This window comes from Polypterus senegalus, chromosome 4, assembly GCF_016835505.1.
Source record: "Polypterus senegalus isolate Bchr_013 chromosome 4, ASM1683550v1, whole genome shotgun sequence".
NCBI classification, from domain to species: Eukaryota; Metazoa; Chordata; class Cladistia; order Polypteriformes; family Polypteridae; genus Polypterus; species Polypterus senegalus.
Genome location: NC_053157.1, coordinates 238,885,064 through 238,910,505, shown reverse-complemented (window position 1 = coordinate 238,910,505; position 25,442 = coordinate 238,885,064). Strand labels below are relative to the sequence as shown.

Below are 25,442 nucleotides of genomic sequence, written 5' to 3'. Positions count from 1 at the left end.
GTAGTGAGCGCGCGTGCGGGTTTAAATCATCTGCGGCTGCAGTGGCGCACGCAGGTGACTCGTTAGTGAGAAGGCGCGAGAACGGAGCGCGGGAAATCGGCGCCACTCCGTCTGCACCTGCGGCTTTATTGATCAATCAGCACGTCACAACATCGGACTAATACGTCAAAAGGAAGAGCGCGTAGAAACGATGGCTCTGCAGGTGGACCTGTCTCTTAATTTAATAAAGGAAATCAGGAAACATCACGAAAGAAAAGAGACGAGAGATGTGTGATCAACAAGAATTTCTAAAGAGGAACTTTGTGAAAAAGTCGGTTTGGGAATGATCCGGCGCCATGTTGGATAATCTTAAACCACATTCTTTGTCTTCTGTGTTAATAATATCTGATTGTTTAAAAAATTATAATAGTCATACTAATACGTCCAGCAGATGTCAAGTGAATTTAGTTTATTTATTATAATTTTTTTATGTTCAGTGTTGTTATGATGCAGAAGACAAAATTCCTCCTTACATTGGCTTTGGGGAAGAAATTGTAAATGTGCTCCTGTGTTTCTTCATTACGTTTTTAATTGTAATTTTTAACAAAAATAGTATCTTTTCTGTTTTCAGCTTTTGTTATCATTTAGACTTAGCGTTTATCTTATCAGTGATGAGTTTCCCTAAATCGATGCTCAATATTAGCGATTAACGCGTAACTTTAAAATACACACAGCTAATTTCCGAGGTGCTTTTTTGTTCGTTTTCTAAAATCCTGTTTAAGCAGCCACTTCATAAAGTCTTATTACCCCGGTCCTGAATTCTTCTACAAAAATATAATCACATATCGATGGTAATGTAGCCGATTGGCATTGATTTCATTTTAAGGAGACGCTTTATATTTATGCCTTTCTAACACTTTTTTTTTATTTATTATTTACTCTTCGCTTATCTTTATAGAAGAATTATTTTTTTTTGCTGCTTTCAAATTTTTCCAATTTTAAAAAACTGATGTATTTTTAAATAAGTAAATTACAATGTTCACATGTTTACAGTTTTTTAATGTATAACGCTATGAATTCTGCCATATGTTGCTTGTGTTCAATGTTTTTACAGTAGTGATGAACTTCTCCAGGCTGGTGGTCAGGCTCTGACATTGCAAGCCAAAGTTTGCTTTCATTTTGGAGACGGGAATCATCCCAACTGACTATAAAGCGGGACCTGTCATACTGTGTGTAATGGGAAGGGTGATTATCAGGATTGTAGCAAATGCAAGGGGATAACACGGATCTCAGTGACAGGTAAGGTCCTTGTTAGTGTCATCCTTTGTAGAACCCATGATGTCTTGCTCCCCTACCAGAGACCAGAGCAGTCTGGTTTTACGTCTAAGTAGCTCAAGCAGACCCCCGTGACCCTGTATTCGGATTCAGCGGGTTAGAAAATGGATGGATGGATAGTCTGCCATTGACCACATCTTGCCACTGAGTGTTCTCATGGTGTTCAACCGCGAAAATCGTCAGAGGTTCTTTGCATTCTTTGTCAATTTTTGTAAAGCGTTTGACTCAGTTGACTGAGCTGCCCTGTGGGACATCCTGAGACTTCATGGGAGTCCCTGAAGGTTGCTGGATTTCATGGCCGGCTGTACACTGGTATTGTAAGTGCTGTGCAGAGAGAAGGCAACCCCTCTGTGTTTTTCCCAGTTGATTCTGGGGTCCAACAGTGGCGTGTTCTGCTCCTATTCTGTTCAATGCTGGCAGGGTCGTGGGGTCCAGCAGCTGTGGGGCATCTGTTGGTGAAGAGACATTCACTGATTTTGATTTTAAATATGAAAAATGTTGTTTTTTTAATGATGTGAAATATAATAAAACAAATGCACTTTTATTCAAAAATATAACTGCAGACAAAGAACCCGCGTTAGGGTGGGACATTGACACGCAGTTGCTACGACCGCTTCGATGGCAAAACGGTATCAACTGTTGACTGGTAATCAGAACTTCATGGGTTTGATCCCCGACCAGTCCGTTTTGAGAAGTGAGCTGCTCTTATTCTTACTATCATCCTCTTTAATAAAAACCTTGTGTGCATCCAGTGTCCGTGTGTGTGTCTTCTGGAGAAGTGCGCATGTGCGGGGCCACACAGCACGTGTTCAGTCTCTTACTGTGCATTCCCTGTGCAGAGAGATACAGACTCACAGGCACGTGTGTTACACACACACACATAGATACACACACAAGACAAACAGGCACGTGCGACAGACAGACAGACACAGACACAGAGGTGTGCGCTTAAGAGAAACACACGCGAGAGACACACACAAAGGCGCGCCTGAGAGACACACACACTCAGGTGCGCGCGTGCATTGTTGCAATGTTACTTTTCTTGGTTGTTTATTAAATTACAGATTTTTCAAATGTTCATTTTTTCCCCTGTGCTTAAAACTCATTAAAAATAGAGTTTTTAGCGAGCGGGTCATAAGGCTATAGCGTAAATTCTTGCAGTGTTAGTAAACTAAATGTAAAAACATTGAATAACACTTAGAAAACCTTGAACAACAGAGAAAACTATTACGCTGTGCTTTCTATGGTATAGTTAACTATATTTGTGCTTACAAACTTAAAAAAAACCATCGACATCATCTGAATACACCTCTGTTTTAGTGAGTCTTTATGTGAAAACAGCAGTGTCAAATAGGGATTGTGAACGTGACTGAGAGAATAAAACTATATAAAAAACAAAACAAAGCTAACCTTTCCAAGTATCATAAATTACACCGGCTGTTACAGACTCGAATTAAATGTATGTTTTTATTCTAAAATAGTAAGATTAAGAGCAGCTAATTTCTCAAAACACACTCCTCCGGTATCGAACCCTGTGAAGTTTTGATTACCAGTCAACAGTTAATACCGTTGCGGCACCGAAGCGATCGTAGTAAATGCGTGTCAATGTCACACCCTAACACTGGTTGTTTTTCTGCAGTTATATTCTTGAAAAGAAGCGCACTTGTTCTGTTATATTTGTACCTTTTGTGAAAGTGTTTCTTTAGTATTTGGACTTCAGGCTTCAAACATTATACACTTCATGTCTACATTTTGTCAGTTATTACTAAAACATGAAAAAAGTTTCTTTTTTAAAGATGTGTTAACAGAGGTCATTGTAGACACGGAACGTACATGAAATGCAAGTGCTCCAAATAACGATATAGTATTTGTGAAAGTTGTGATTTTGCTTGACTTCTCACTCTATACAACTCCAAACAACTGACATGCAAGTAAACAGACTTGAGGTGAGACAGCTGTGTGGGGTGGGGGATGTGATAGCAGGCTGCTTGCTGTTTGTTGCTTATCGACACGTTTACACGACAAAAGACGCTAATGGAGAGGTGCAAAGCGATTTAAGGTGGGACAGATCTAAGAGTTTTTTCGTAGGCTCTGGTAATTCTAGTGTTAAAAGGAAGTTGCTGCTTTGACAGCTCAATTTATGGTAAACAAAAATCCAAAAAATGATGAGGGGTTCTCAAACTTTGTCATATGACTGTAAGTAATATAATAGTTATAATTTGTTATTAACCCATACCTGTTCTGTTTCTCTTCACTGGACTAAAATGTGGCACTTGGTGCCAACTGCCCACCTGCCTAAGGTAAAGTTGTCTCTGATGGAGGATTGCCAGAATCGTCAGGTAGAGGGATCCTTCCATCGGATTGGCTGTCACCGCTCTGACTCAGCGGTGGAATGGCCAATATTGGGAGGCAGCTTGAAGGCTGAGGTCTGCAGGACTCTAAACAAATTCAAATCATATTATGGGATATCATCTTCTGTTGAATTCTGCTCTGTACTTGTAGTATTTCTTTTGCACTTTTATACTGTATTGAGGATTACTTGTGTTCTGTTCTGTGTATTATGTTGTATTGACCCCCTTTTTTGATACATACTGCAAACCCAACCTACCTGCGAAGGGGTCTCTCTTTAAATTGCCTTTCCCAAGGTTTCTTCCATTTTGTCCCTACAGGGGATTTTCCTTGTCTTCTTAGTGAGTCAAGGCTGGGGGGCTGTCATAAGGCACGGCCTGTTAAAACCCATTGCGGCACTTCTTGTGTGATTTTATGTAAAAATAAATTGCATTGTATTTGACCTTTATTCCGTTTAACGTGGAGATGTTTGTAAGTCGGTTGTTGGCTGAACGTCCCGTGGCTAAAAACTACTTACTTCAGGCGCAAGTGAAAGAGACGTCGAACTCAAACTTTTCTCTTTGGGTTCACACTTTTTGAAGGCGATGGTGGGAGGACTTGTTCATTTTCTACTGCTAAACTTTTTGTGTTTCTTGGCACGCGTGGTAGGTCATTTGGCCAGGCAGTTGTAATCGTAAATCTAATTCAGTTGTTCAGCCTGACACATTCAGAGCACCCAACAACAATCTGCTCGAGCGCGTAACTCATAATTTCAATCGCATTATTAATTAGTTAGACATTCATTTTTGTAAATTTATACAGATTTATTTTACTGGTTAATCGAAGGTGGAAGACGCCTGCTTCTTTTTCTCTTATTTTGCCGCTGGTTCATGTTACTGGGGTTAATGGCTAAGGGTTACATTCGATCATTTTCAGTGATTTGAAATCTTTCCGAATTGTCGGATTTCGCATATACAGGTGCTAGTCATAAAATTAGAATATCGTGACAAAGTTGATTTATTTCAGTAATCCTCAAAATGAAAAGAAATAAACATTTGAAATACATCAGTCTGTGTGTAATGAATGAATCTAATATACAAGTTTCACTTTTTGAATGGAATTACTGGAATAAATCAACTTTGTCACGATATTCTAATTTTATGACCAGCACTTGTATAGTTTTGTGGCCAGTACATCGTGAGGGTTAAACTGCTGTAGCGTTTGAAAAATGAAGCTTTATGTAGACTCTGTGATATGTCGCTGCCATTTTAGGGATCCCGTTGCAAGCACCTTAAGAGTTTTCATACTTCGTATTAAGAGTCCCAAAGATCCTCCGATCTCCATGTTAAAGTTTCTTTGACCGGAGCGCCTTGTTAAAATTCACAGCTTGTCAGGCAGACTTGTATGGAGAACACAAAGCATAAAGACAGACAAATAAACCCCGGAAGCCTTGAACGATGTCACCCAAGTGTATCATATTGAATGTTTCAGCGTCAGAGGTGAAGGCTTCACTCGTTTATTGTCTCATTTAAAAAGTCAAACCACCGCACATCCAGGGGGCATTTTCCAGCAATTATTACCCCCAAAATAAAACGCTTACCATTCAAAAAAATAAAGGCTGGACATTTTCACTAAATCCTGACAGATGACTTCTCAATTGTGATGTTAATTTGTGTTTCTATCAAATTTAAAGATTCCTTTACTTAGAATCTGCTGATAAACTAAGAATAGATAACAAAAAATGGCACTCGCATGCAGTAATATTTTCAAATGTTTGTCTTCTGATACAGTATGTCGCATGTACAAGTAATGTTAGGGCTGTCTTTTCAACTCTGCGGTGACCCCAGATATGTCGACTGTGCCCATCTACAGTTTCACATTGATAACACAAAGAAATAAAAATGACATTGTTTGACACCACCGGACCCCCTTTTCTATGCAAAACCTCTCCAAACGGGGTCCAGGTTCAGGACAAATTTCATAGTGAATCAAATTAAAACTCTGACACCCACCTCCTTAAATTACATTCTTATAACCAAGAACCCCTCCCGAGCCCACCTACACATCTGCATTGTTTGCTCCCGCTTCAAATCGCGTTTGTTCATTCCGCACACGCTCAGCTGTGTCTCATTATGTCCATATATGGTGATCTACGTAGCGGTGGGGGCGTCACAGTCGTTGCCAATCAATGGTGTGAGTGAGGTATGTGAGCGAGTGACCCACTGACTCCGAGTTAATGACCCGGAAATGTGAGGTGGCACGTGCCAAAGGTGGCCTCGCGCCTCTTCTTATTTGGAGGATATCTCATAATTGATGCTTCACACAGTAATGTGCTGGGACTCGTTTAGGTCAAGAGGATCTGCCGATGGGATAGACTCGTCACTTGGAGAGGGGGGATTTGGGTGTGTGTGGCCTGCTGTGCACAAAGTAGTTCACTGTCTGATTATAGAGAAGTGGAAAACGGCATAAGAACTGTAAAATGACATCTTTTGTTAAGTACAAAGGGTAAATAAGAAACTAAATCGACAAGTTAGTGAACTTCAGCATAGCCACAGGAACAACGCTAGCAATATTCAAAAATAAAAGGACATTCCTTCTCTCTTTTGTAAGTGAAATGTGAAATCTAAAGATTTAAATAGCAGGATGTGAGTCCCTTTTGTTGATATGCTTTGCTTTACATCATCATTACTAACAATGAGAAAATGAAGTCCCGTGAAGCTTTGAGGCTTTCTTTCTATTTGTGCAGATCGAGATTCGAAGCTTTGAATCCTCAGCCCCTGTTTAAACAGCGACATCTGGCGGTTAACTGAGGACACGGCCAGAAAAATTGACGGCAAGTGGAGCGGCTCTCGCCGTTTCAAGCTCATGTCACCAGGAAAAGGACTTTGTTGCGACTCATCTTGATCCAACTTTGCGAGGATTTAGCTTTTATGAAAACCTAAGGAATCTGCAAGGGTTCTTCTAACAAGTGAAGGCCTCCATTCTCGTGCTTGCCATCGAACCGAGTGACTTAGCTGCCAATGATGACTGAAGCAGCAGATGTGTCAGATGTCCACTTGAGCACGACTCTGGGACTGTTGCACAAAAAGCTGATGGCTGATCCATTTGCATGGCGCAGGAGCTCCCATTAGATTTACTGAAACAATGGTGCTTTCAATATGTCACTAACTGCTGTGAAGCTCCACACATTAAAGTTCAGACATTGGTATTAACTCAAGCAATCAACAAGTATTAAAAATGCACACCATCAACGTCCACTAAAAAAACACAAAAAGAATTGTGTAATAAAGTGGAATGACACAGTGAAAAGTAGGTACCCCCACTGTTCATTGTATAGCAGAGTGGATATTTTATAAATTAAGGACTTAACAAATAAACTTAGTTGAAGCTTCCATCATCTTTGTTTGAATTCTTTGTAACGCCCTTTCTCAGCCCTCTGCAGACTTTTTACAACAAACTCTGACTTTGGAACATCGCTTAAGACATCTACTCTATTCAGGATAAAGCAAAAAAAAAGTCAGCCCGTTCAGATTTCCAGTTTTTATTTAACAAATCACAATCCCATGGGGGTTGAAGTTTCCCTACAGTTTCTTTGCAGCTTGGAACAGTCAAAATTGTCAAGCCATTTAACAGTTAGCCTGACTGGAATCAACATGTGGATGAATCTTACGGCCAACTATCAACAACGAATATAGAGATAGGAAAACACAGAATCGTCAGTCAAATCACTGCGTCAAAACACCGCTGTCACGTGACCATGACGTTTGAAGCGAACATCAACAGTCTGCTTCATTGGTTCGATGCATTTTATACAGGCTACCTGTTAATTTAGCGCCAAAGCAGTCACTCATTCAAAAATATTGGGATGCGAGAAGAGAAATATCTGGAGAGCTTTGGCGACAAAACAGCACAAAAAGGCGTTCAAAAGTTATAGTATAAATGAACTTAGACGAAAGAAATGAAGACTTCTCACCTTTTAACGCCGAAGCAGCGAGTGCCGCTTCACTTACGCGCTTTATTTCTTGCCGTAATCACAGTTAACCGCTAGATGTCGCTGTTCATACCGCGGATGACAGTGCAAAGCTTCGAATCTTGATCTGTACAAATAGAAAGGAAGCCTCACGGGGCTTCATTTTCTCATCACTAGCAAAGATGCTGTACAGCAAAGCGCAAGAGGGACTCGCATCCTCTTTAAAATGAATAAAATTTCACAAACCAAAAAAAAAAAAAAGCCATTTTTGAATATTGCTAGTGTTGTTCCTGTGGACTGCTTAAGTTCACCAACTTGATTTAGATTCTTTACCCTTTGTACCGATCAAAATATGTAATTTTAGAGTTCTTGTACTGTTTTCCAGTTCTCTATAATCAGACAGCGAACTGCTTTGTGCACAACAGGGCCATACCAAAATTAAAGTTAGTGCATACAAAGACCCAACCCTGGCTGGAATGGCTACAGTGTTTAGCTTAACAACTGGGCAAGTTCCTAGTTACACGCCCTATAATCATAGGGCAATTCCTGGTATCTAATGTAAAACACAGGTTTGGAAGTGAGTGAAGAGCTACCAATAACAGCCACATCTGAAGGAAATCTCCAAGATACGAATATTGCATGTGAGAAACTGCTAGCTGAAATGGAGGTTAAGTGTAGATAGTTCTCTACAAGAACGAAGAGAAATCCCTATAGACCAGTTACTCCCCTGGGACATCAAAAACGCTAATGCAATGGAGAAAAAGGAACAAATAAGTCGAATGCAATACCACACAGGACAGAACCCAACTGCCATGAAATCAAAAATTCAATATTTGAGTGCCAAGTGTTGGCTGTGGCATTAATAGGCAGAAGATCTGACAAAGCCACCCACCTCCACAGAATTAACCAATACCATCGTGCACCACAGATTGCCTTGAGAAATTAAATTTGGGTAAAACCATTAAAATTAGGAGGGGAGGGAATGAAATACCACCCCCTCCCCAATTCCTACAACAACTATGGCTGGATAGGGAACCCAGAATTTCTGTATGCAAGATGACAGCACACTGTAGGTCAGGTTCTAGTGAAGGCAAATGAGTAAATGACTAGTCAGGTATCAAAACAATTTTTTTTTTTTTTTTATTAACACTTCAGATGTACGTTTTGCCAGTTCAACCTTCTTGCAGCAAGTACAGCCAAAATAAGCATCACCATCACGAGTGTAGCTGCAGCTCCCAACACCAGGTATCCAGTGGGAAGAGAGGCTGTGGGAGGAGAAGGCAAGCAAAGGACGTTTACTCACAAAAATTCTCCAGATCACAATACTGTACCAAGGATCATGTTGATCCAAGTAGATTGGCTTAATCCTGGATCAAGATGGATAGTTACCTTCCTGCTTCAGCCTGGATGTTTCCACCTGGTCAGCCTCAAAGATGACAGGACCACTGTGAAGGAGCACATTCTTCCTGGCAAGAGCAATCTGTGCCACCTTGTCTGCAGCTCTGCCAGATCCTGAAAGCAGAAATGTGGGATTAAATCAAACCCATCCATGAGAAGTACCTAGATAGCCCATAAAACAGCTACCACAAATAGGGAAAACTGCCTGGACAACTCCAGTGCCATTGATCTTGGTTTAAAGCATTAAAACATTAGGAAGGCACTATAAAAAAAAAAGACCACAGTACCCACCACAACAAAATGGCCAAAAGCTACTCACTTCTAACAGGGCAAGTCTGAGTACAGGGGTCTGTGGCAGAGGGATAGCAGGCAGCAGCCACACAGTAGATGAAGATCTACAGAGACAAGGACAGTCGTGAACCTAAACAGGTCTAGAAGTCCCAGACAACTATATTTTCTCACCACTGGATTCTGAGACACTCCAAACCAGAGCGTAAATATACATTTCAGGCAAAACCATATTAGCCTCAAAGAGGCACAAAATAAAATTCACACTTCAGGGAACCCACCTTTTCTGCCAAGGCTTGCTGAGTGACAGGGTCCACAAAAGCAAACATCTCAAGCACAAATCTCTTGTAATGACTTGGGAAGGCCACTCCAGATGTGCCATCAACAGTCACCAAGCTGGTCAAGTAGTTATCCCCTGTGTAGGGGCACCTGGGAGAAACAGACACCCCAGTTAGCAGTAAACAGCCAACCTCTACACACCCACCCTTACATGGGGGCACCTACCCATTCACCAGAAGGCTCCACTGGGGCTGGCTGGAAGCAGAAGGTCCTGGGGTGACCCAGCAGTCCCCAAGAGTCAGAACAAGGTTAGGGTCAGTCCTGTTCACGATGTGCACTTCCACAGCCACAGGATCCCTCAGAGTTTTGGTCACTGGGTAGTCAGCATCCACATAGTAGGAGCCATAGGAGGAATCTGGCCATGGAAAGGAGGGAGACCATTAACTTTATGGTCAAATACTTTAGCTACAAATTCACTGCTTGTGTGGACAAAAAAAGAAATTGCATCATTTCTTCAGAGTCAAGGAGCCACCACCCCCTACAGTACCTGTAGCAATGACCAATTCCAGGTCAAATGGCCCTTGCTCTACTACTGGAAGAGGTGGCGCCACAGTATACACCTCAGCCTCCACTTGCACATCCTGGCTTCCCGAGTAGGTGCACTGGAAGAATAACCTGAGGAGAGAAACACCACATCATAGCAGGTAGAGCACATTTAGGGTCAGAGGAAGCAGGTTCAGAAGCCTTACTTGTAGACACTGTCCCTGGTGATGGAGCCCTCTGGACCAGTCCTCACAGTGATGGCAGCAGACATGGTGTTCTGGTAAGTCACATTACCACCAGCCATCTGAAACAGGGAAATTGACATTCCCACTGCAACTTTCCACACCACTAACACTCCATTTTACACTAAGAGGGGGATCCTAGACTAGGAATCAACCCCATTTAAAAAAAAAAACACCTTTGGCTTGATAAGATGTAAACGGCGAAGGTCAATGCTAAACACTGATTTTAAAATTAACTAGTAGCTTAAGGTTTGCCTTCTAGTCAACATTGCTACATTCTAGATGGAGGCTCACCTGAACTGTGCTGCCACAGGAACTGACTGGAAACTGGTACATGACAAAGCTGGACAGGCTGGTCACAGGGCTGCAGCCAACAGAACTACTGTCCACCAACTGGAGGGAGCCAAGTTCCAAGGGAGGAAGGGTCACATTCTTAGACACCACCACCACAAACTGGCCATCCAGGGTGCACTGCACAGTCACTGGCCAAAGCAAACACAAGCATGAATATCCAATAAGATCCAGCTTTGCTCACTCACACCCTCCAACCACTCACCATCATTGGCATAGTAGCATGGACTGGTGCTGCTGCTCGAATCGTAGCAACAGTTGTTAGCTTCACAGTCTGCTTGAGTGATGGATGAAGACCCTCCACATGGGAGCTTCTCACCATCTGCCACTGTGCATCTCTCAGCAACACTCCCAGATCTGCGAGCTACAATAGTCAAAAAGCCCATTTAGATGGAGACGCTCAGGGTGCCAAAACAGAAAATAAAATCATACCTGGTTTCGGACAGGTGAAGGTTTTCACATTTGAACGAGATCCAACAGCAATAGTCACGACATACTGGGTGTCAAAGAACAGGAGAGACTCAGACCACAACACAAGATACAGAGCTTAATTAAAAATTGCTACCAACTGCTAAAGCGCCGGCGATACTCACCTGCTCAGACACGTGAGCAAACGATGAAGAAAAGGGGACCGTTAGTGTGGTGCGGCCAGACATTACACGGAGGACAACTCCTGGGAGATCTTTGGTCACCTTTACAAGTCCGCCTCTCGTCTCTGAGCAATACAAAAAGTTTAAGTTAGAGGACAATATTTACACGAAGTTACGGATAAGTCCCAGTGGTCGAGGGAGCGCCACACTCACTCTGGAGAAAAACAAGTGGAGAACCAGAAAATGACAAGGTCATCGTGTTGTCGTCGCATTTCTTAGTCACGTCCTCTGACCGAGCAAAGGCAAAATGAGCACCCTGCACCCAAACGACCAGCCAGAAAAGACACCAGCAAACCAAACGCGCCATGCTGTGAATGTACCAGACAGGAACACTACATAAAGTAGAAAGCGCGCGCGGGGGTTTAAATCATCGACGGCAGCGGCGCGCGCAGGTGACTCGTTACTGAGAAGGCGCGAGAATGGAGCGCCGGAAATCGATGCCACTCCATCTGCTCGTGCGGCTTTATTGAGCAATCAGCACGTCACTATGGAGGAATATTTCGGACAAAATGAAATAAATAAATAAATGCGTAAATAAATAAAAGTACTGTGAAATGTGAGCATAAATAAATAAATGTGTCATGAAATGAGAGCCTTAATAAATAAATATGTCATGAAATGAGAGCATAAATAAATAAATGTGTCACGAAATATGTTTTTCGTTGCTTATTTATTTATTTCATTTTGTCCGTAACATTCCTGCAAACCGTCATGAAATACGGCTTGAAATAAAACTGTCACTTTCACTCGTCAAAGTTGAGAGGGTGGGCTCTAACACGCCCTCTAGTTACTGATTGGTGAATCGATAGCACAAGAATGAATTAGAAAAATGTTTACTACTGTCGATGAAATAGATTCTGCCGAAGATACTACGTATTTCAGAGAGAGGATTGAAGATTTATCGGAAGAAATTACAATGTTGGCGGCTCTTTTAGACTCCGATATAGATTAAACTATTTTTGAAATTATCGAAGAACTGGTGGACCGGACTCGACTGCACTCCAGTTCAGGTGACGCAGTTACCTGCTCTGGACGTCCATCCTTTGACATTCCAGCGGAGTCAATAGAACACCTTCTGTTATGCGGTTTAAAAGTACGACAGATTGCAGATCTATATGGTGTATCGGAGAAGACGATCACAAGGCGAATGTGCCAGTTTGATATACGGTAAACTGCAACGGCTGTATTAGTTTAGGTACTTTGACATGGAATGCTCAAAGCAGCTCCAACTAATATTTATTGACTCAGCTGGAATGTCAAAGGATGGACGTCCAGAGCAGGGAACTGAGTCACCTGAACTGGAGTGTAGTAGAGTCCGTTCCATCTGTTCTTTGATAATTTCAAAAATAGTTTAATCTATATCGGAGTCTAGAAGGGCCGCCAACATTGTCATTTCTTCCGATAAATCTTCAATTCTCTCTGAAATACGTAGTATCTTCGGCAGAATCCATTTCATCGGCAGTAGTAAGCATTTTTCTAATTCATTCTTGTGCTGTCGATTCACCAATCAGAAACTAGAGGGCGTGTTAGAGCCCACCCTCTCAACTTTGACGAGTGAAGGTGACAGTTTTATTTCAAGCCGTATTTCATGACGGTTTGCAGGAATGTTACGGACAAAATGAAATAAATAAATAAGCAACGAAAAACATATTTCGTGACATATGGCGTTATTTCAGTGCCACTATTCTGAGCGCACGTAAAAAAAGATTGCAAGTGCAAGTGTTGCATTTTGAAGAAACGTACAAAGCTGAATTTGAGTGAACAAAATTCATTGCTGCGTGCAAAAAATGTATTTCAGTGTTTGCACTTATCCATATACACACACACAATAGCACCCCTCTCGCTCAGTTTTTTCATTTGCGCTTGCTCGCAATGTGTTGCTTGCGCTCACAACATTCTCTGCTGCAAGCGCTCAACTCTCTGTACACCGTTATAAGTGTGCCACAAAACCAACCAATCACAGACTTGGTTTCAAAAATTCTGATTGGCTCTTACGGTCTCAAATCAGCTCGCTAGCTGTTGCATTCCGGAAACAGTCCGAAATGTAGCTAAATCCAGCTAAACTCAATTAAACCCCAATTTGCGGATAATATCTTTAATTATTTTATTTTAAAATATATTATTTGTTAAGACTATCGTTGGTGTAGTATAATGTAGTTGCATTATACAACCATGCCAACTGACTGTTTCCGGAATGCAGCAGCTAGCGAGCTGATTGGAGACCGTAAGAGCCAATCAGAATTTTTGAAACCATGTCTGTGATTGGTTGTTTTTGTGGCATTCTTATAACGGTGTACAGAGAGTTGAGCGCTCGCAGCAGAGAATGTTGTGAGCGCAAGCAACACATTGCGAGCAAGCGCAAATGAAAAAACTGAGCGAGAGGGGTGCTATTGTGTGTGTGTATATGGATAAGCGCAAACACTGAAATACATTTTTGCACGCAGCAATGAATTTTGTTCACTCAAATTCAGCTTTTGTACGCTCAAAATAAATTTCTCTTCAAAATGCAACACTTGCACTTGCAATCTTTTTTTACGCGCTCAATATTTTTTTACGTGTGCTCAGAATAGTGGCACTGAAATAACGCCATAGTGACACATTTATTTATTTATGCTATCATTTCACGATACATTTATTTATTAAGGCTTCATTTCATGATACATTTATTTATTTATGCTCACATTTCACAGTACTTTTATTTATTTACGCATTTATTTATTTATTTATTTCATTTTGTCCGAAATATTCCTCCATACGTCACAACATCGGACTGATACGTCCAAACGAAGACCGTGTAGAAACGATGGCTCCACCATCCGTCATTTTCTGTCTTCTGTGTTAATAATCTCTGATTGTTTAAAAAATTATAATAGTCACAATACAAATTCTGGTAGTATCGATGTCAACTGAAATTAGTTTATTTATTTATTTATTTTTCTTAAATTTATTGTTGTTATGATGCAGAAGACAAAATTCCTCCTTATATTGGCATTTGCGTCGGGAATTGTAATGTGCTCCTGTATTTCTTCATTATAGTGTCTTTCTGTTTTCAGTTTTTGTGAGCATTTATTCTCAGCGCTTATCTTATCAGGGCTTCGTTTCCCTATATCGATGCTCAATATTCGCGATTAACGCGTAACTTTAAAATTGAACACAGCTAACTTCTGAACTGCTTTTTCGTTCGTTTTTCTAAAATCCTGTTTAATCAGCCACTTTATAAAGTTCTATTAACCCGGCCCTGAGTTCTTCTATAAAAACATAGTCACATATCGACGGCAATGTAGCCGATTGGCATTGTTTTCATTTTAAGGTGACGCTTTATATTTATATGTCTTTCTAACACTTTTTTTTATTTCTTCTTCGCTTATATTTACAGAAGTATTGTTTTTTTTTTTTCTTTTTCTGCTTTCAAATTTTTCCACTATAAAAATTGCTGTACTTGTAAATAAGTAAAATACTCTGTTCACATGTTTACAGTTTTTTTTAACGTATAATGCTAAGAATTCTGCCATATGTTGCTTGCGTTCAATGTTTTTATGATGAACTTCTCCAGGCTGGTGGTCAGGCTCTGACATTGCAAGCCAAATTTTCCTTTCATTTTGGAGACGGGCTTCATCCCAAATGACTATAAAGCAGGACCTGTCATAGCTGTCTTCAACGGAAAGTGTGATCATCAGGATTGTAGGGAATGCAAGGGGATAACACTGCTCTCAGTGCCAGGTGAGCTCCTTTTTAGTGTCATCATTTGTAGGATTCGTGATCACTTGCTCACCTACTAGTGAGCGGAGCGGTCTGGTTTTACGCCTAAGAAGTCTGCCGTCGACTGCATCCTGGCACTGTCGGTTCTCATGGTGCACAAACCCAAATATCGTTAGAGTTTCTTTGCATCCTTTGTCAATTTTCGTAAAGTGTTTGACTCTGTTGATTGAGCTGCCCTTTTGGACATCCTGAGACTTCCTGGGATTCCATGAAGGTTGCTGGATTTCATGGCCGGCCTGTACACTGGAATTGTGAGTGCTGTGCAGAGAGAAGGCAGCCCATCTGTATTTTTCCCAGTTGATTCTGGGGTCCATCAATGGCATGTTCTGCTCCTACTCTATTCAATGCTGGCAGGGTCGTGGGGTCCAGCGGCTGTGGGGCATCTGTTGGTGAAGAGAGATTCACTGATCTTGACTTTGCCAATGATGCTGATCTTCATGCAGTCAATGGAGGCTCTGATCAGAGGACTCAAGTGACTGAGTGAGGAGTCTGAGTGTCTGAACTTGTGAGGGTCCTGATAAAAACCAAGAGCCAGGCCTTTAATGACCTCTTGGGCACGGCCATCACCAATGTGTCTGTCTGCAGAGAGAGAGTCAACCTTGTCCAGAGGTTTACTTACCTCGGTAGTGACATTCTGGTTGCTTTTCCACTGTAGTAAGTAAATGGATAGGGAGAGCATGGTGGGGTCATGAGATCACTGGAAAGGTGTGTGTGGTGCTCCTAATATCTGCAAAAAATGAAGGTCCAAGTCTTTAGAGTCCTGTTGCTTCCTGTTTGTGAGACATGGACGCTATCCAGTGACCCGAGATGAAGACTGGACTCCTCCATGTGTGTCTCTTCAGTGAATCCTTGAGGCCTGCTGGTTTAACATTGTGTTGCTCACAGAGTCCCGAATGAGACACGTGACCTCCACAGCTAGCAGAGCTGACAATGGGTCAACAGGTCATGGCTCAATTGGGTCAACAATATTGGATGGATCACGTGGGTTATGGGACAGTGTCCATGACCTATTGACTCACGACAGTATTTCACCTTATCGATTTGTATTTTCAGGCTCATATTAAAATTTCAAAGTTATTTCATCCCATGTCACTGTATGTAATAAAATGAAAACAGCTGCAGAATTATTAGGCCTACTTACGTTACGTAGTTGATTTCTAAGTTTACATAAGATGACTTCCATTGACACTGCCTGGAAGAAAGCCATGGCCGTTAACTATGATGTATGCCTACTGGAGAGATATTCCCATGGACTGGTCAGATATGCAAAGCAGGTGTCGGGCATACAGTCCAACCTGTCAAGGGCTTTAAACATGAGGGGAAACGAGATCCTGGCGTATCTTGAGCGACACATTTTCATCCATTTTTGGAGAGTTGTAACATGCTGATTCCCCTGCTCAGGGACAGAGTAAAGGAGCACTTGATTGCTCGAACTAACGTTTCAAAGTACATGGGGTTCTTCATGAACATGTTTTCCTCTGTTATCCCATTTTCTTGAATAGGCCAATATTCCCACTTTGTAAAAAGCTTTTTGATAACCCTAAATAATCTGCAAGGGTTCTTCGCATATTTTAAAACGCATATTATTCAGATCACTAGGACAGCATTTTTGCTCTTGAGATACATAGCAAAAGTTAGACCCCTTATATCACTGAAAGATGCTGAGAAATTAGTTCACACATTTGTTTTCAGTCGTCTAGATTACCGTAACACACTCCTCTCAGGACCACCCAAAAAAGTCATAAATAAGTTACAACGAGTGCAAAATGGAGCTGCTAGAATATTAACCAGGAAAAGAAAATTTGAGCACATGACCCCAGTCTTAGCGTCACTACACTGGTTACCTGTGTCATTCAGAATTGACTTTAAGATACTGCTAATGGTTTACAAAGCCTTCAATAATCTGCTCCATCTTATATATCGGAGTGTCTGACGCCTTACACTCCAAATCGTAACCTTAGATCTTCAAAGGAGGGTCTGCTTAGAATTCCAGGAGCTAAACTTAAAAGAAGTGGCGAGGCGGGCGGGCGGCCTATGCACCTAAAATCTGGAGTAGCCTGCCAGTAGGAATTCACCAGGCTGATACAGTGGAGCTCTTTAAAAACTGCTAAGAAGACATTACTGTAACATGGCCTTCTGATAACTTCACCTTCACTTAATCCTGATACTCTGTATGTTCAATTCATCATAATAACTCTTCATGGTGGCTCTAAAATCCATAGTCACCCCTACTCTCTCTTATGTTTCTTTTCCCGGTTATCTGTGGTCCCGACCTGTGTCACCACCACCTGATCAAAGCACCGTGATGTTCCTACATTGATGGATTAAAAGCCAGAAGTCTACATGACCATCGTCATCAAGTCCTTCCAAGAAAACCCTAAATACAAAGAGGACTTTTTCATTTATATTAGGTAGAATGCTCAGAGGGGGCTGGGTGGTCTCGTGACCTCTGAACCCCTGCAGATTTTATTTTTTCTCTCCAGCCGTCTGGAGTTTTTATTTGTTTTTTTTGTCCTCCCTGCCCATCTGATCTTACTCTTATTCTATGTTAATTAGTGTTGTCTTATTCTAATTCTGACTTTGCCTTTTATTTCTCTTTTATTCATCATGTAAAGCATTTTGAACTACATTATATTTATGAAAATGTGCTATAGAAAAAATCTTGTTATTGTTGTTTGAAAGAGTGAAGGCCTCCCTTCTCTTGCTAGCCATTGAACCGACTGACTCAGCTGCTGACGATGGGACTGAAGCAGCAGATGTTTCAGATGTCAACTTGAGCACAACTCTGGAATCGTTACACAAGAAGCGGATGTCCGGTCCATTCGTACGGTGCAGAAGTTCTAAGACAAGTATCAATAATGTGAGTCAGGTATCCAGGCACGCAAAAAATCAACTTTGAAATGAGAGATTACAAGAGAGAAGCAAATCCACCTCATTACAATACAATGCAATACAATTTATTTGTGCATAACACTAAATCACACTGGGAGTGCCACAACGGGCTTTAACAGGCCATGCCTTTAAAAAGCCCCCAAGCCTTGACTGTCTTAGAAAACAAGGAACACCTCCCAAAAAAATAAATTGAGGGGAAAAAAATGGAAGAAACCTTCAGAAAGGCAATTTGAAGAGAGACCTCTTTGCAGGTAGGTTAGGTAGGTAGGTTAGGCAGTGGGTATCAAAAACAGGGGGACAAAACAACACAATACACCGAACAGAACACAAAGTAATATTTGATACAATACAATAGTGAAATAGAAATATTACAAGTACAAAGCAGAATTAATCATAACATGATTTGGATTTGTTTAGAGTACTGGAGACCTCAGCACATCAAGCTGCCTCCCCCTATTGGCCATTCATCAGCTGAGTCAGTGCTCTGTCAGCCAATCCGATGAAAGGACACCTCTACTCAACAATTCCTGTGATCCTCCAACAGAGCTGACTTTACCTTAGGCAGCCATGACAGCTTGGCAGGTGGGCAGTGGCACCAAAGGCCACATTTGAGTGCTCATTAAAATGAATTCACAATAAGTCAACTAGCAGCACAAGCAGGTCACTCATTAAAAAAAGTAAAAAACTGCAGCCATGGTGGTCCTCCAGGATGGGACTTGACAACCCCAGGGTCCTCGCGTATAACGCCGTGCGTAGAACTCGCACTATAACATGGCGTAAGCACAAAAGCCGAAATGTGTTTACGCACAGAAAAATCCAGATGCAGGAATCTGTGCGTACTCCAACTTCAACGTTCTTCCGCTACATAAATCCCAATCAGCGTGAAAACTAACGCTTGTGCATGCGCATTATGTATCGCCCCAACTCCACCCAGAATTACGCCTATTTGAATATGCAAATCAATATAAATCGCCCTTAAGCTCAGCCTTCTGTGAAAAGACAATGGGAGAAGCACGGGGGAAAATATAAGAATTTCAGCGAATACCAAGTGGAGGCAAAGGAAAAACATACTATTTGTTCAAATAAACCGTGATATAATCAACAAAATGAAGTTGATTGAGTGACATAGCGTGTTGGAGAAACTTGAAAGCTCAGGTTCACAAAATCGCACAGTGCCGGAAATAAAAAAGAAGTCACATATTAAAGTTGCCGTGAAAAGAAGAGTTGTAAGCCCACCGTCTGAGTGTCATATGAAAGCTTATTAGGGTACAGAGAAAAAAGGCACACAGTGGGGAAAAAGAACGAAATGTCAACTTCAATCTCGACATTTCCACTTTAATCACATAGTTTATTTTGTCATTAAAGTAGAATATCATAAACTTCATCTTAAAATCGTTTAATTAACCAGTTTCTAAAATCACATCGTAATTAAAGTAGCACGTTAAATGCTTTGTTTTGTATTTGATCTTCTATGTGCTCTGTGTGTGTGAATCACTACTTGCTTCTTAAACCGGCTCTCTTCCTCCGACAGGACACAGAATCCATTACATTCGTGATATTACAGCTCTCTGAATAACTAAAATACTGAGATGTATACGTGATGTCATTTTCATGATGATAGGAGTTAAAGCACGTTATTAAACATGTGTTTCACTTCGATGAAATAATTTATTGCAGCAGTACTCAGGGGCGGCTCTAGGCTTGTGGTGGCACTGGGCAGAGGAAGAATCGGTGGCTCCTTCGCCCGCCCGTCAGTGAGGTAGCTTATCACGGTGCATGGCCACGTATGTTGCAGACACTGCATAGCCGCCTCGTGCTCATGACACAAGCATTTAACTTTTGCCGAAATTTGTCGCTGCGTTTTTAGCTGTTTTGTTATTTTCTCTTTCTCTTTTATATTCAATATATATTGGCGTGGCCGGCACTGCAGTCCTTGCTATTCTTTCCCCAAGTAATCGATTGCCATACAATCAGTTCTGTAATAGACGTTAAGCCATCTGTAAGCTTAGCGCCGATTCTTCAAAACGTTTAAAGATCATTGAAATATCTTCGTAGTACATGTTTAATTATTCTATCCTTAACGACACTCCCAGTGAAGAATATAGATTATTTAAATGAAGTTAAAGTTTTATGTGTATAATTTAACAAACATATTTTGCTGCATTTCACCTTAAAAATGATATCGTCATCATATGTAAATACGCGCTTTATAAAGTGGCTCATGTTGTGAGATATTATAACTAAAGTGCAAGTTTACAGTGAGGTGATTGTACTTATAAGTCCAAACAGTTCTACAAGGTGCACTTGATTGAGTGCATTTAAAGTTCTTGGGATTAAACTGTTTCTGAACCGCGAGGTCCGTACAGGAAAGGCTTTAAAATGTTTTGCTGTGGCTGAGACAGCGTGTCCTTGAAGCTGTATACCGATAATTCTCTTTCCGATCAGCTGCTGCTGTGATTCACACTCAGATACAGTGATATAAATACTCCGAGTGGTGCAGTGAGAGTAATATGGAAAAAGATGATCCGCTGTGGCAACTCCTAACGGGATCAGCTGAATGAAGAAGAAGAAGAAGAAGAAGAAGAAGAAGAAGAAGTGAGAGTAACAACGCTAAAGCAGTTATGGTATTTGGAATACTATGGCTATTCCCTGGACCATTATATTGTTACGAGTTAATTACAATCAGATGCGTTACACTAATAAACAATATGCAGTTAGTTTCGGTGTATTTATAAAGCCGCGTCAGGAAAATAATGAGTAACGACACAGGGACAGTAGCACTGCTTTGACACTGGGTACCGCCAATCTGCAAAATCGAGCGGAGAACTTGCGTACGACAAGGTATGAGGTACCGTGGAAAAGTGCGTGGCTTTACGCCAAGTGTAGGTTTTATACATCGCGATTTGAACGTGGAAAAGTTCTTACGCAACATTTCTGTGCGTACGCACCGTTTATACATGAGGCTCCTGGTCTAAATCGTGTTTCTTCTATCCTAAAAATGTCAAGGTGTTACCTAAATTATCAAATGAAGATATTTTCTAAATAAGCAGGATTCTGAGAAATTAATTCTTGCATTTATTTCTAGTAGTATTGACGACCACAATGTGGTGTTCACTGGATGTTCAAACTGTTCTTTATACAGCCAACAGTTAATGGGAAATGCTGCTGCAAGAATTATTACAAGAACAAGAAAATACAAACACATAACTCCAGTTCTTAAATCCTTACAGTGGCTCCCAGTTAAGTTTAGGGCAGATTTCAAAATCCTCCATTTAAAATAAAGAGTATTAAATGGCCGATGCCTGGCTTACTTGTTTGAACTTATCAAGACTTACAAACCTGAGCACACACGAAGATCTCAAGATGTCAGTCTGCGTGTGATTCCATGGATTAATAAAATAACAGTGGGAGATCAAGCTTTTAGTTACAGGACCCGTAAACTGTGGACTGGTATGCCTGCTACTATTAGAGATGCCCCTTCGGTCTCCACTGTCAAATCCCAGCTTAAGACTCACTACTTCAGTTTAGCACACCCTGACTAGAGCTGCTGATTAACTGTACAGACTGCATCTCTGTTGTCGGTCATTAGCACTAAAACATAAGTAATATCCATTTATTATCCAACAGGGTCACAGGGGTCTGCTGTAGCCAATCCCAGCCATTATTGGGCGCAAGGCAGGATCAAACCTCGGGCAGGGTGCCAGCCCACTGCTGGGCACACACAAAGGACAATTTAAGATTGCCAATGCACCTAATATGTATGTCTTTGGACTGTGGGAGGAAACCTTCGCATGCATGGGGAGAACATGCAAACTCCACACAGGGAGGACCAGGAAGCGAACCCAGGTCTCCTTACTGCGAGGAAGCAGCGCTACCCACTGCGCCACCAAGTTAGTGACCCGGAAATGTGAGGTGGCACAGGCCTCTTATTTGGAGGATATCTCATAATTGATGCATCACACAGTAATGTGATGGGATTTGATTGGGTCAAGAGAATCTGCAGTTAGGATAGATGCGTCACTAGGAGATGGGGTGTATGTGATGTATTAAAAACATCAACATTGCTTTTAGTAAATCTGTCTTCATTGAGGATCCTGCACCTGAAATTGTCAGCGAACATTGGTATTAACTCTTGATGGGAAAATGAAGCCTTGTGTAGCTTTGAGGCTTTCTTTCTATTTGTGAAGAAAATGGTTCAAAGCTATGAATCCTCAGCCCCAGTTTCAACAGCAAGATCTGATGGTTAACTGAGGTCAAGGCAAGAAATCAAGAACATAAGTGGAGCTGCTCTTGCTGTTTCAGGATCATGTCACCAAGAAAAGTTCAGAAAAGTCTGTGTTCATTTCATTCCGCTGAGGTCCTTGTCCATTTAAACTATTTAACTTTTTGAACTCCGTTTTCCGCTGCACTTTGTTGCTACTGATCTTGATCCAACTTTGTGAGGTTTTAGCTTTGTTGAAAACCTAAAGAATCTGCAAGGGTTCTTCAAACAAGTAAAATGTCTCCATTCTCGTGCTTGCCATCGATCCGAGTGACTTAGCTGCCAATGATGAGACTGAAGCAGCAGATGTGCCAGATGTCAGATTGATAAAATTTGCTGAGTACCTGTCAGCAAAGATGGTGCCAGTGTGTGTGGCGTGTCGTCTACCGCTCTCTGCTTTTGCTTATGTCTTTATTGTTATTTTTGTGTGTGTCATGCAAAATGTTAACTCACTACTGGTGTATGATCGGCAAACACTTCTGGATCTTCGCTTGTCTGCTGTAAGACTTGTACAGTCCGAAAACGGAGGATGAGATTATCCTCCTCCCTAGCTCCAATCTGGTATACTGGTATTCCTCTACCTTGCTCCAGGTTCACCTCACTGAGGAAGCGTCACATACACCGAGCTAAACGCGGCGGACGATTGGTGAAGTTAAAGGCCTGTTTGTTTTTGTAGCTCAACACAGATCAGCTCCTCACCTTTTTGCGTCATGGCGCTCCAGGGACTCTGTGGAACCCTGGCTGGTATCTGTTTTTGGCTTGGATCAGCCCCATGCCCCTGCCCACTTCACCTGCGCTGGCAAGGAGCGAATCTCCAGAATTTGCGGCTTTGGACCCGGCTCCAATCAGGATGGGTCAAGTGAACGCCAGATCTGTAATGAACAAAACTTTTATTTTGAAGGATTGCTTTGTATCTCACGGATTGGATTTCCTCTGTGTAACTGAAACCTGGTTGTCTCCCGGGGAGTCCAGCGCCTTCTCTGAATTGTGGCCGTGTGGCTGCTCGTATTTTACAGTTTTTTACAATCGCTATGACAGTTTCCTAAACTCTTAACGCACCAACACACCTAAAACACACAATTGGCAAAACGGTTAATTTCATGCTCAAAATCACACATTGTAAACTAAACCCCAAAACTAATTTTCAAACTACAATAATAAACTACCACAGAACGCTATGTCAAGCAAAACATTCAAAACAGTAACACAGGTTCTCTTCCAACAGGAACATTTAGTCAATCATAACACATTGACAAAAAAAAAAAAAAACACTATCATCAGCTGAAATTACAGAAACTGCATTATTTTATGTGTCAGGTCTGCCCTTATATTTGAAGCCTTTCTACATTTTTGTTTTGTTGGGTTTAGTAAATGCATGCATTTTGTTTCTTTTGCTGCAGAAATTCAATACAAAAAAGTGAATGACCATCTCAGAGTAGCTTTATAAAATGTACAGTTTACTGTATGTAAAAAAAAAAATACAGACACAGAACTGCTGCAGTACAGACTTTATATTCAAAAGGACATTACTGCAAGATATACAAACAGAAAAAGCACCGGAATTATAATAAAAAAAAAAAACAAAGTAATCTTCAATTCTGCCCGGTCTTCTGCATTTGGCCACATGTTCTCATCCACATCACACCTGATATCTTCTCTGGCAAGGCATCGTGGGAAGAATCTTTTGGCATGCCTTATCCACCCCTGGCAGTGTTCAGCTGTGATGTCTTGGCATGCAGCATCCATTGCATCCAGGAGGGACATTTGGTCTTGTGGACGATGATCAAAAACCTTCCATCTCCAGGCTGTGAAAAACTCCTCAATGGGGTTGAGGAAAGGGGAGTAAGGGGCAAGGAAATGGGACATCATCCTTGGATGGGCGTCAAACCAGACTGTGACTGCATGGGAATTATGGAGGAATGCCACATTGTCCCATGTGATAACATATATTGGCAAGTGGTCTCCCACCTGTCCCCTTTCTACCTCTGGCACCAGTCTTTTGTGCAGGTCTTCTAAAAACAGGAGAAGGTGGTCGGTGTAGTAAGGGCCAATCTGACATTTATGCAGGAGTGCACTGTTGTTGGAGATTGCCGCGCACGTGGTGATGTTGGCTCCTCTCTGGCCCGGCACAGTAACTGTGGCCCTTTTGCCTATTATGTTTCTCCCACGGCGATGCCTTTTCGCCAAGTTGAAGCCAGCCTCGTCAACATAGATAACTTCATGTGGGACTTGATTGGCCTTCAACTCCATGACTATCTGAAAGTAATTACACACAGTGTATGTAAATGCTGTGCTGTACTGTATATCTACTGTATGTACTACAGTAATGCACTCCAGGTTTATAGAGTAGTTTACTGCAAAACACACTGTGTATAGTACAGTAATGACTGTACTGCATCACCTTACCTGGACGTATTGGTGATGGAGTTCTTTGATGCGATCACTGTTCCTTTCAAAAGGAACTTTGTATAGTTGTTTCATTCGGACTCTGTGTTTAGCTAGAGTCCGAGAAATGGATGATATGCTGATTGCTGCAATGTTCCCAAAGACAAGGTTGTCCTCTACAACTCTGGAGTGAATGTCCTTCAGTTTTATTTCATTGTCAGCAATCACCATGTTGACAACAGCATGTTCCTGTTCTTCATTCAAGAGCTTTCCTCTGCCCCGTGAGGGAGGTAGACGTTGAATCCTTAGAGGGACAAAATACAGTTACATATTAGAGACCGGAGGCATACAGTCACTCTAATACAGTAAATGGTAAAATTATTTACACTTTGCTGTAGGAGATGCAATATCCTACCTGTTGGTTTCTCTGAAAATAAGGACAATGGATGCCACTGTGTCCCGGCTGAGATTTGGCTGTAATCGTTCACCAGCCTCTCTGTATGATAGCCCATGGATTATGACATGTCAATGATAGTAGCTCTTATTTGATCAGGTACCCTAGCTCTGGTCCTTCTTCGAACGCCACCACGCATTCTAACTCCTCTCCCTCTACCTTGCCCCACTCCTCTCAATTGTCCTGGTACTCGTCTTCCTCTCCCTCTTTCTTTCTTTCTTTCTTTCTTTCTTTCTTTCTTTCTTTGTGTTGCTCTATATTCTTCCTTTTCCACACAAGATCAGCCCAAAGAGTCCTCTTTTAGAACATATGATCATGTGATTGGAAA

General features: G+C 41.5%; 1 protein-coding gene across 1 annotated transcript; it reads right to left on the bottom strand.

Annotated features, from left to right (window-relative positions):
• Positions 1-8,740: 8,740 nt before the first annotated feature.
• LOC120528274 (zona pellucida sperm-binding protein 4-like) lies at positions 8,741-11,711 on the bottom strand. Its single transcript, XM_039752404.1, has 12 exons — positions 11,517-11,711; positions 11,307-11,428; positions 11,146-11,209; positions 10,919-11,077; positions 10,657-10,844; positions 10,327-10,424; positions 10,125-10,252; positions 9,803-9,992; positions 9,580-9,727; positions 9,330-9,405; positions 9,002-9,124; positions 8,741-8,877 (listed from the first exon to the last, which is right to left on the bottom strand). The coding sequence occupies exons 1-12, from the start codon at positions 11,668-11,670 to the stop codon at positions 8,756-8,758; spliced, it is 1,572 nt and encodes a 523-aa protein (XP_039608338.1). The 5' UTR covers positions 11,671-11,711; the 3' UTR covers positions 8,741-8,755.
• Positions 11,712-25,442: the final 13,731 nt, after the last annotated feature.